This window comes from Pogona vitticeps, chromosome 1, assembly GCF_051106095.1.
Source record: "Pogona vitticeps strain Pit_001003342236 chromosome 1, PviZW2.1, whole genome shotgun sequence".
Classification (NCBI taxonomy): Eukaryota; Metazoa; Chordata; class Lepidosauria; order Squamata; family Agamidae; genus Pogona; species Pogona vitticeps.
In genome coordinates, this window is record NC_135783.1 from 165,814,885 (window position 1) to 165,827,714 (window position 12,830).

The window sequence follows — 12,830 nt, forward strand, 5'->3', positions numbered from 1 at the left end:
CTATACTGCAAATCTTCCAAATGCTGTGTGATAAGTGATGTGTCCTCCTCAGACAATTCTTCATCGGTGGAACCAAGAAAATTTGTGAGAGTTGGAAATGTCTCAGTTTTGGTTCAATTCCAACTTTTTGATCATTGCTTCAATCTTGTCTTCAACTTGAAAAACTTTAATCTTTTCTCCTTGAGGACTGAAGTTGAGCATTCTTTTTATAATTGTATGTATCTATTTTATATTGTTTTGGTTTCACTGGTCTTTGACCGTAATAAAGTACTACTACTACTACTACTACTACTACTACTACTACTACTACTACTACTACTACTACTACATCATATTTAAATGGGTGAAGATATCTGACATGTATGCTAATTTGACTAACCAAAAAATCTGTCAAACAATCACTGAAGTTAAATTGCTTCTCCATGAGGAATAATCTTATTTCATCTCTCAATTCCCAAAAACAAGACAAAACTTTACCTCATGATAGCCAATGTAGCAAAATTCGTGTTCACTGTCCATATCTTTGCAAAGCTGTTTAAAAAGTCTCAAATTCAGCGATTTGTTTTTTTTATAAAATTGCTAATATTGACTGATTCATTTAAGGTCTGCTTTAGTTTTTCTGATATCTTCTTAGCAACAACAGCTTCCCTATGTATGCAGCAATGATACCAAGTCACCAACAGTATGATTTCCTTAATCCGTGCTACAAGTCCAGTAAGCTTTCTGGACATTAATCCATGTCATGAGATGTTATGAATTCATTTAAGCTGTTAAATACTTCTTCAGCTGTAGTATGTACCAAAGAGATGAACAGTGTGTCTTTGAAAACATTTATCTCACGCTTGTATCTAATGTAGTACAGTAAGGTTGCTTTATTTGTTATGTCTGTGCTTTCATCCAATTGCAGTGCAAAGTATGCAACTTCCTTCTAATAATTGTTCCTTGATATTGGCTGGCAAACCATTGATTCACTTCTTAACTGAGTCATTTGACAAAGGTATTAAGAAAAGGTCCTTGGCAGCTTTGTCGTTGATCGATGCAGAAACCATTATTTTTGCAGCAGGTTATATAAATTCTCCAGGTATTATATGCTGTTTCCTGGTTTTTGCCATTAGTTGAAAAACTTCAAATGAGGCCCTCACTGTATTTTCATTGTTACAACCAGTTGTAGCCTTTTAAAAGCCATTCTCTTACTTTCCCAAAGCTCTTTCTTACTTTTGAAAAAATTGATACTCTTTGTGGCATGTTGTGTATGTTTAATATTGAGATGACTTCACAATTTTGATAGTTTCATGGCCTCATTGGACAATAACTTGTAACACACTGTGGTAGTTGCCTGTCTTTGGGGCCCGGACACGTGAAGTACTAGAGATATTCCTTCCTCTAATGGCGACACTTTTCAAGATGACTGGGAAAAGCTTCATTTTGCTTTGAACAAGACGCAGCCTCATCAACATCATCAGTTCTTTAACATTTCAGATTCAGCCAAGAATCCATTCTGAGGCTCAACCAAAATGTATTGTTATGAAATAATATTGAAAAGTCACTTTACCTGACAATAACTAAAAGGTTTTATTAGCAGAAATCAAAGAAGAAACATGATCAAGAAGTCCCTCTGATCACTCACACTGATACTGATGGACTCTGACTCTTCTCTTCCTGTGGCTTCTGACTGTCTGTGCATGAAATGTCACGTGCTGTCTCTCAACCACTAAGCGTCATTCACGTGCATGTTCTCATTCTGTGCAGAAATATCAAACAATTATTTGCTATTGTGATTTAGGCTGTCATACTTATCTGGACATTTTGAAACAATGGCAACACAAAAATGCGGGAGGAGTCTGTCATCATAGAAAAAAAGAACCCTGAGCTGTAATATAATATTGAGGATGTTATGCATAATAGTGTACACCAATAGGAATCTAATATGCATTACTGGTGCATTTGACAAAGCAAATTGTGATGCTCTGTAGGCAGGACAAATTATCTGATTCTTTGGCATTAGCATTCCCATGTCAATTTTCAGAGTCCCCTTTAAACAGGGGTGCATGATGCTGATGGATAGATACATCCAGTGATGCTGACCAGCACAGGACTTTGGGGCACAGATATCCTCAAATAGAGCAGGGCTGTTGTGCTTTAGTTTGAAGCAAATATAGTAATATTACTCCATGAAATCTCAGGTCTCTTACTTGCATACCACATCTAAAGGGTTTACACATTAGAGTGTAAAATAGTGGATCTGCCTATTTTCTCATGAGCAGATATTTGTCATGTCATCGAATGTACTGTAAACCTGGCCTGTTAGGGACTTGAAGACTTTCATTTTACATTTTTAATATAAACTCACCCCACCCCACTCAAATGTCACTGACAATCTTCTGAATGTGCTACCCTTGGCTTTATTCTGACTGAAGCCTCTAGTCTGAGATGCATTTTATGGATAAAGGAGCCATAGTTCATGAGAATGTCATGCTGCAGGAGGTTAGAAGAGAGCTGTTTTGGAAAATAGCGCCCACTGACGTATGTCAACCTGCTCATGATGTCTACCCAGTTCTTCTCCCTTTCCAACCAGGTCCTCTGTGCCAGTGAAATGGAAACTCACCAGTGATATCCCCATGGGAGTCTTATTACAGGAATAATTTTGAAAGTAACAGAATATATTCATGGAGATCTTTATACCAGCTACTGTATATTTTGGGAGACGTTTCTCTGAAAATGCAAATTTTTGGCATATACCATGTGGTGGTATAGGGTAATTTCCCTCAACATGTCAGAGGGAGGAGCAACCATTCTGTGACAGAAGGCTTATTTACCATGCAGAAATTTCTGTCTCCAATCTTTGTTATCCCCAAATCAAAATAATACATGTGCTGAAATCATAGAATGGCCACCAAGGTTCAGAATTAGGGTTAAATAAACCCAAGTTCTGAATCAGTATAATATTTTATGTTCTTGGAAAATATGGCTTTGGATCAGGTAACTAGCTAACCAAAATCTCTTTATAGCACTGGTACCATGAAACAGGATTATCTGCTTTAACAAAGAACATGTAGTTTGGATCAGTGTAGAGATTCACAGAACCCTTCCCCCCCCTTGCTTGTCAGAAGAATTGAGTAGCCATTAACTTTGGTGGCAGGACCATGAACATCTTTCACCTGCATACTCCTGCTGGCATCCCTCTCCTGCCCTCCCCCCATCTTTGCTTACAGGTTCCTCTGCACCAATTACTTACATGCCAGTGGAAGAAGGAAGGGAAGATGCTGCTGACCACTGGGTTAATCCCTTCTCACGTGCACAGCTGCCTCCAGATCAAGACATTATGAAAACTAAACAGACTTCTTTTGCAAGGAATCAGTAACAACTCCACCCCACATTCCCTTTCACATTTCTTCTAAACAATGATCATAAGATACATAATACATTTTTCAGGAAGACATTTCTTCTTTATGCAAGGCTGGATGCACCAAAGAATGCATAATGCAAACGCTTTCTAAAATGCTTTTGAAAAAGAGAAATATGTGGCTTAACACAGGGTGGAATTTCACACTCTCTCTGGATATTATTGGATCACTCTCTTTCCATCCCTTCTGCTGCACTTCTACTGTATATATGAATATTCTGTAAAGTAAGGACTCTCCTTTTGTTACAGTATAAATCTAGTCTCATGCAGTAAGAAACGGATTTACTGCATTAATCTGTAATTTGCAACAGCTACAAAGCTTTGTTTTGCCACAGACATTCTATGAGGCATTTGACATTAATGCTTTATAAAAAAAAAATTCCCAAAGCAGCCTGGCTTTTTTATGTTTAATAAAACATAACTGGGTTTGTTTGTTTTTTTCTTGTGGCAAAAGGCATAGTTAGTCGATCAGTTTGCCAAAAAAAAGATGTAAAACGCATGCAGTTTGGATAATATTTTAACAGTGGAATGGTATAATTTTGCTTTGAACCTCATTTGTGACACATAAAACTGCTGTGTGCTCAAGACTTGATTTCAGGCACAAAATGTCACCATGTTGTGCCTATGGAGGGTGATCTATTGACACATCTGCCTGATTAGTATTCTGGGTCTTGTGTTGGTACAGATAATGTGTAGGAGGCAAAAGGACAGCACTGCAGTAATTATAGAGAGTACTGCAGTAGTTGAGACCTGGGATATTTCACAAAATTCAAGTATACTGTACCATAAAATCACTGGTTCTCAGGGGTTCTATAACGAAACAGAGAGCATTATCCAATGCCAGATTTCTAGAAGCTAAAGTCATCTAGCGAATTCTTTTCCAACACATACTGTGCTTACATTTTAGGAGGGCATCAATTCCCTTTTCTGAAAAAAAAATGGCACAAATTCCAGCTGTGGCCTATAAGTTCAGAACGGTATACGAGAGCAATGAAGTACTTTGGCTTAGACTGACTGAATATCTACCACCCAGCTGCATAGGTTTTACTTAGGCCAACACCTTTAAAAATATAATCAGCAACATAGCCATAAATACTTTTTCCTGTGTATTCTTCTTGCCTTTTCTGGTCTGAAACCTTTGTGACTTTTTTTTTTAATTCTGTAACTTAACCGAATGTAGTAATTTCATTTGTGTTGTGGTTGGTATGTTTGGATAAAATTGCCAATAAACATTTGCCTTCATAAAGTGATACAATTAAAAGTGAGGGGGCTGAAGTGTTTTTTCTCTCTTTTCCATTCTTTTTCTTCTTCCTTTTCCTTTTTAAAAATGGTTATTTTTTTATTATTTTATTATCTGAACAATACTTTCACCTCCATGTGTCTCATACTCCTTTCCTGGGCTTCCGTTGTCTTGTTCGCCACGGGCCAGCACAAGCAGTGGAGCTCTTTACTCTATTTTCCCTGCAGCTCTCTGTGTAACATTTTTTCTTAGTTTAAAAAAGCCACATGTGTTTGTCCGACGTTCAGACTGCAGTCACATGGTCAGGATTCTCTTGAATTTCTATGCATTCAATTTCTTCCCGCTCCTTTCTTCTGGCCCGTTTCTTTTTCTTGTGGTATTTTTTGGAAGGTGGGAAAAATGTTAGGAAGACAGGTAGAATAACAAAACAGTGCAGAAGTGTGCAACTGCCAGTGAGCAGCAAGCATTTGAACAGTGTGAAGGTCAAATTTGAAGGCACAAAAAGGAGAGGGACCAACCCAATAAGAAAAGAAGTAACATTTTGCAAAATTGCTGTTCCATGTTCTTGGAGTGAACTTTTTATACACTGAGTTCGAGTGTGCTCAGTTGCTAGTACAAATGTGTAAAGCAGGGGTGCACAGTGATCTATGGAAAAATTCAGAGTATAAATAAGGCACAATATAGAAATGCAATCCATGTCTACATTCCATAAAGTCATCAAGCCTAGGACACCTAATTCTATTGAGGTGACAGTGAGAATTAACCAGAAGTTCCCCAGAGGATGAATAACCAGGAAAAAGGTAAGTAACAACACCAGCAAGATGCCAAAGCTTGAAATCAAGACGGGCATAGTTACTGAGAGGCTGTACTGGTCCATGAAGACAAAGGTTGGGTTGAACACTATGAACTTGATGCTCTGCTTCAGAGACAGTGGTCTTAGTTTTTCCAGCAACTCTATAACATCCCTCTGTGTTTTTTCACTAGTCCTAGCTACCAGGTACATGCGGGAAGCAATGATGCTATTCACATTGCCAGCCCTGGAGAAAATGATGTCATTTTTGAAATGCTGGAATTCTGGCTTCCTTAAAAACGAGTTTTGGAGGATGCTAAGGAAATCACTTTTGTTTGTGGCACTAATGTTCCCAGCTTTCAGATACTGGTAGTACTGCTGAAGCCAGGATAGTGTGTTGAAGCCTTCACTCAGTTTCTTTAAGTCATCTTGCACAGTGCCATTCCAGTACTCAAGAGGTTCATAGATGTAGAAGCCTATCACTGGACTGTAGTTGCTAAAGTACTTCTGTTGAATGATAGCATACGACACACTGGGAGAGTTGCTGGAGAGGAGATTGATAATATTGGCCCCATCACTGATCTGCAAGCAGCCCATAAAGGAGAAAGAAGCATAAATGAGGTACAATATCACCACAAATGGCTTAACGTAGATGTTGGTAATCCATTCGTTGTAATGCTCCCGTAGGAAATGTTGGATAAAGTGATTCTGGTATGGGTCGGTCTCGTGATGTGAGGTGTGTTGATGGCCATCACTCATCATGGTTTGGAACCAAACAGGCTTCCTTTCCAGGTATTCAGCCGAAGGGATTTTACAGCAGAAGATGCTGTGATAACGATTCTGCTCCAGCTGTCCAGCAAAGACCAGGCAGGAGCCAAAGAACGAGAAGATATAGAAGTAGTTCAGCAGGATAGAGATGCACATATTCTGGCAGAAGACTTTCACAGCCTCAATGTTGGTGAAAGGACTGGCACCCATGCCAAAGGCTATAAAATACAAGAAGCTTGTCATGGTGTAGGAGACCATTACATCAGAGTAGGCATCTGCAACCCTGTCTTTGAATGGCAAGTGTTCTCGGGTTCGGCGCCATCCTGACAGAAGTTCAAACACTCCTTTTGTTCCATGACCTAAAGCAATGACAATGAGGAGATATATTAATTCCTTTTCACTGATTATCACATTCCCTTCTTTACCTGCACTTACGAGTGAGCATTATACATCTTTGTATAACTGATGTAGTATGTTCATAACATTTTCATGTGAATAAGTGGTGTCTGTTGTTTGGGTAATATCTGACAGTTTTCTTTACCTGTTTTCTTTCTAGTCCTTCTGCCTTAACAGAAATTACAATTATGCCAGTGTGAGACTGTAACTCAGCAAATAACACTCACTGAGGTCTCTAAAGATCTCACTGTCATAGAACCTATACTTGTTGAAATTTACCTTTTCTACACAACTATTAATTGCATAGAAGCCCTGACCCTCTTAATCATTTTTTTCTGATAGTGTGGAATATGGGAGGAGGGGGCCAATTATCTCATTTTTAGGACTCAGAGCAAACCAGGATTCTACGTGAAACAAAAGGAAGACCAAGGTGACTTCTTTTTTTATCTGTACTTATTATGGCCGGATGTGACACATGAGGAAGGCTGGGTATTTCTCTGTTTGTTTGATGGGACTACAATTCTGAAACGGGTAATTTTAAATTATTCAAAATTTGTAATACGTTTTACAGCTTTTATATTTCCTAATAAGTGAGACAAACTGAGTTTAATGGAGCTCACTTCAGTGTACACGTGCCCCAGATGGTCATCTGTGTCAGGATCAGGACCACTGGACCCCTCCAGATGACCCCTGGAGCTTTGTGGCGCTGCTTCTTTTCTCCCAGATGAATGTTCATCTGCCCTCCCAAGTTAAGCAAGCAGTGAAAGAAGGCTCGAGCACTGTGCTAAAACAACACAGTGAAATTCAACAGGGATAAGTGGAAAGTACTGCACCTCGGAAAAAGAAAGATGCTAACAAATTGGAACAAGTTCAAAGGAAACCAAGCCTTATGAGAAAAGACTGAAAGAATCAGGCGTGTTTAGCCTTGAGAAAAGAAGACTGAGAGGAGATATGATAGCACTTTTCAAATACTTGAAAGGCTGTCATATAGAGGAGGGGCAGGATCTGTTCTCGATCATCCCACAGTGCAGCACAGGAAACTATGGGCTCAAGTTACAGAAAGCCAGATTTCAGTTGAATATCAGGAAAATCTAACAATTAGAACAGTCCAACAGTGGAACCAGTTACGTCTGGTCCAACACTGGAGGCATTCAAGAAAAACTTGGATAATCACCTGGCAGATATGCTTTGATTGTATTCATGCATTGAGCAGGGAGTTGGACTTGATGGCCTTGTAGGCCCATTCCAACTTCACTATGAAAGTGAAAAAAGAAAATGCAAAAGCAGGATTTATGCCACAATACTTGTTTGTGCTGATGTATAATTTGTACTGCAGACAAGCTACTGCAGGCAGCACAGGATATTTTGAAATGAAGGGTACGTTCTTCTTCCTTATTTGTTTAATTTATATACAAAATATAATATGTAAAAAAACTAGATTAGATTTAAATGAGGACGCCAGACTGACTCCACCTTTGTTGTCCTTCAGCAAGCAGGCAAAAATCTTCAGGCAATGGGATTTTTAAATTGATAGTTATGAATTACTGTTTTGAATGTGTTTTTAGTATTACTTTTGTTCATCATTTTCCAGAGTAGTATTTGTTTTATCCTTTTATCCTTTACAGTATTTGTATACTTACTGTTTTTAGTTTAAATATTGTCCTTTAAGAATGAATTGATAGGACCAGAATGCTGTTTGTTTGCAATCCCAACAGGCCTTCAGATTCTGCATGCCTACCAAACCGCCTACCTGCCTAATGATACCAAGAAAAATATCGAGGCAATAAACAAGGCAAACAATTTTAAAGAACTGCTTAGGCCAGAACCATTTCTTTCTTTCTTTATTTTATATGCTGCCCACACTACCCAAAGGTCTCTTTATATATCCATGAGTTCTTCGTTGGCAAGACTGACCACTTTGAAAAGTCTCAAATTCCTCTCTTGCTTTAACGAAAATTCTCCACAGATATTAGGTGTCACCTGTTAAAAGAGATTGCTTGGTTCTGCCTCATCCACTGATTGTCCATTTTGATCTCAATTCAATAGCATGGAATTCATGCAGTTTGGCAACTTCATGCCCACTTTGGGCAATTTCAGGTGCCCTGGGTTATTTTGTTTTTGTGGTGCTGTTGGAGGTGACTTATAGTGATCCTGATAGGGCTTTCAAAGTAAGTGAGATATTTATTTATTTATTTATTTATTTATTTATTTATTTATTTATTTATTTATTTATTTATTTATTTATTTATTTATTTATTTATTTATTTATTTATTTATTTATTATCCCGCCTATCTGGTCAGTGAAGACCACTCTAGGTGGCTAGTTCCCCCTCCCCAGTGAGTTTCCATGGCAGAACCAGAATTTGAACCCAGGTCTCTGAGTCCTTTAGATGGTTACTTTAGATGGGAGAAATCCTCAAAAAACTTATTTCTGTATCAGCATCATCCCTCCCAAAAACTACAGCATTATAGGACGGAAGTGCAGTGTGGATTTGAATGTGTGATAATGTTATGCAGGTCTCTGAATGGAACAAGTAGGACTAATGCTACATCGTTTCTCGTACTGCAGAGGTAAACATGTAGTCAGAAACTACAGTATGCTCCCCTGACTCTTACAGTGAACACTAATGGGAGTGGCTCATGCACATAGTGGGGGGAAAGTGGCTCACTCCAAAAATTCAGGGGAAATCTCTGTGCTTTGCTCAAACCTACCTATGAACTTAACAAAAGTGAACATTTCACTCCCAGCATAAATTTCCCAGGTTTTGTTGCTCTCTCACTCCCATTCCACCTTGCCAGTTTCACATCTGTTTTGCTATCTGTACCCCAAGGCAAGAAAGAGAAATTGGAGTAATTATGGATCCGCCCTGCAGAGCCGTCAATATTCTATTAATTAGATATTTTGAAGGTTATTAATTCATAGGGTCACTATATGTCAGAAGTGACTTGATGTCACATGACAACAACAAGTTCACTGATTGAAAGAGAAAATTTCAAGTGCCTCATCAGAGTACTATTCCTACATTCTATAAGATGGAGTTTAAGTGGCATCAAACTGCTGTATTGATGGTTGATGTTTCAGCACAAAATGCACAGTAAATACAAGCAATTCTGACATCAGAGGTGGTCCTTCAGGCCATCCAGTCTAATGCAGGAAATGAAAATTAGAGAGCAGTGTCTTATGCTAAATCCTCCATTCAGTTCATATTATACAGCTGTTTCAGAAAGCTTTGTATTTTAAACAAGTAGGCAATCGTGTCCAGGCTGGTGAAATGAAATTCCACTAAGTGAAATGAAAGTAATTTGGTTGTTTTCTCCAGAAAGTTATGAAGCCGAGCTGACAAGTAATATACAGTATATATACTTTTGAGGAGCTAGGAGTGTATGGAGCACTTCAGTGTGTGAAAGAGGGAAGCAAATTTTTTGCTTATTTTATTCAAATTCTAAAATTTTGATGAGATTAAGAGAGTTTTGTGTGTTTGGGGGCCTCTTATGAGGAAAACGGTACAGAAGTAGATTTTGCAAAAAACCCACAAACAAACAAACAAACAAACAAAAACCAAAACCCAACCACCATGGTTTTTGTTTTCTAAAAGTTATATTATGTTTTAAAAAATGTTTAACTTGCAGGAACCAATTTCTCCTCAGAAAATAGTTTTTGCCACAAAATACAAGTTTTCATTAATAACTCTGCTGAAAAAACCCCACATCCAAATCTCTTCCTTACCATAATTAACAACAATGTATTGTCAAATCAGTTCTGACTTACCGTGACTATTGCATGCTTTTATAGATAATGGCCTATATCTGCTTGCCTCATTATGCTGTTGTAACACAAATAGTGTAACTTCGGAAAGTGAAGATAAGAAAACACTATAAACATTTTCTGTTGGATACTGAACTGTGTAATTAAGCATGAAATGTACAATAACTTTGTACAAGAAATCACTGTCTCTGGTGATTTCTTAACTTGGGTCAGTTTGCCTCTAAAAGTTATATCATCTGTGTAGCTAGATAAGAGGATTTTTACTATTGAGCAGTCAAACGTGGCTTATTTTTCTAAGTAACAGCAAGAAAGGGCCTGAAGTAATTCCAAGGAATTGCCAGACAGAAGCACCATGTACTTTACTTAAAGAGCCGTGTGCTTAGCAGAACAGGAAGGGGTGTGTCCTTAACAGGAAGAGTCATGTGATTGGCGTAACAGAAAGGAGAGTGTCCTGATTACTGCTGAGGGCTATAAGTAGCAGCTGTAAGTTCTGGGAGGGCCTTTTGATTCTTGATTCTGGGCAGAGCACAGCTGACAAATAAAGCTAAAGGCAGACCCAGCGAGCTTGCGACAAGAGCTCATGAACAGGATAGCAAACAGGGAGTTTGCCATGGGAGTTCACTGGGTGAGGCCAAGGGGGAAGCCCCAAACATTTTTTTTCATTTCTTGGGAATATCTACAACTACATTTAAACTAACAGAACAAGAGGGACAGGTATCCTAAACAAACAGTTCAAAGTAAAAAAGCTAGAAGGGATTATGGAAGGCAGAGACAACTCAGTTGTGGTTACCTGGCAAGTTTGTGCTATGTTTATCTTTGTTCCTGAGTGCAAAATGTTGTATACGTGTAACACTGTTAGAAGAGAAAGTCAGAGACCTGGAGCAGCAAGTAGCCACACTCAAGGCTATAAGGGAAGATGGAGCCTACATTGATAGAACTCTGTCAGAGGGGGCACTGCTGATGGAAGAAAAATTAAAAAAAACATTGCAATGGAGGAAAATGCTGTAGAGGTTACAAACACAGTGGAGGAACCACCATGAAAAAGAATCACCATTAGGAGCAAAAGAAGGAGAAGACACTTTTCACTGATGGAACTACAAAACCACTTTCAGCTACTTGAAGAAGAGTCTGTTGGAAATGGAAATTAGAACAGGAATTTCAGCTTAGAGAAAAGGAGCTAGCTATGAAAACCAATTAGAATTGGAGAAAGCGAGGGCTGAAGATAGAGCTAGGGAATTAGAACTCAAGGAGAGAGCTGAGGCCAGACAAAAGGAAATAGATTTTGAAATGGAGAAAGAAAGGGCCAGATAAAAGGCTGAGGACAGACAAATGGAATTAAGACAAAGAGAAATAGAATTTTAAATACAGATGAAACAATTAGAAATTGCTGCTCAGAACAATAATAGTAATAACAACAACAACTCTAGTGAGGGAAATCTCTCAAAAATCAACCTAAAGAAATTTCCCCAATATAGGAAAGGAGATTGCCCTGAATCTTTCCTGATTTCATTTCAGAGACTGAGACTTTCAGATTGAGGATGATGAAAGGATGATAGTTTTGAGATCACAAATAAGTGGAGATTTAGCTGATGTGTATTCTCAGATGCCTCTGGAGCAAACTAGAGATTTTGAGGCCTATAAAAAATGGTATATTGAAGATTTGGCATAAATGCAGGACACCTGAGAAGAAAATTTCATTTCCTTACCAAAAAGCCTGAAGAATCTTATGCCCAAGTGGTGGCTAAATTAGTTCAATGTTTGGACAAATGGATGGAACATGAAAATGTCACTTCTTTAGACCAAATGAAAAATGTGGCTGGTTTAGAACAATTTTATTCCAGTTTGCCTGGGGAATTGCATTATTTAATCAAAGACAGAAATCCTAAAAATGTATTACAGGCGTCTGAATATGCTGATTCCATTAGTGAGATTAGAGATCCTAAGTTTTCTGAGGTAAAATTTTACAGGCAGAACTGGGACAACAGTAAGTAACCCTTCAATAAAAATTACCACAGTAAAATGTCATGGAAAGATGGCCAGCTTAGTACCTCACCTAAGTTGCCAGGGCCTAGTCCGTAGAAGCAAATGAACCCAAAAGAAAAGTTTGACATATCTCCTGACTATGATTGAAGGACTTACAGACAGTGTTATAACTGCAGTAAGTTTGGGCAGTTCAATCAAGTTATATGAAAAACAAAAATGGAAAAGATTATAGACCAAAAAAGTTTACTGTGTAAAACCAGTGGAAGCCACTGAAGGAGGCTGTAACCATGGTTCTGTCTCCATGGCAACTCTTCACCTTATCATCCTGAGACTAATGGGTTAATTGAGAAATTTAATGGCACATTAGTATGTATGATCAAGGCCTATGTGGCAGGGAACCTAAGTCCTTGGGATTGCAAGGTACAACCTCTGTTGTATACCTATAGGAGTATTCCACAAGAAAGTACCAGATACAGTCCTTTCA

At 38.4% G+C, this 12,830-nt stretch overlaps 1 protein-coding gene across 1 annotated transcript in view; it reads right to left on the reverse strand.

Annotated features, from left to right (window-relative positions):
* Positions 1-1,152: 1,152 nt before the first annotated feature.
* The window catches only part of PTCHD4 (patched domain containing 4), an 80,911-nt gene continuing 69,233 nt past the window's right edge, over positions 1,153-12,830 (reverse strand). The window contains exon 3 of the mRNA XM_020796733.3: positions 1,153-6,560. Within this exon, the coding sequence (XP_020652392.3) occupies positions 4,927-6,560 (1,634 nt within the window). The 3' untranslated portion in view covers positions 1,153-4,926. The remainder of the gene's footprint in view (positions 6,561-12,830) is intronic.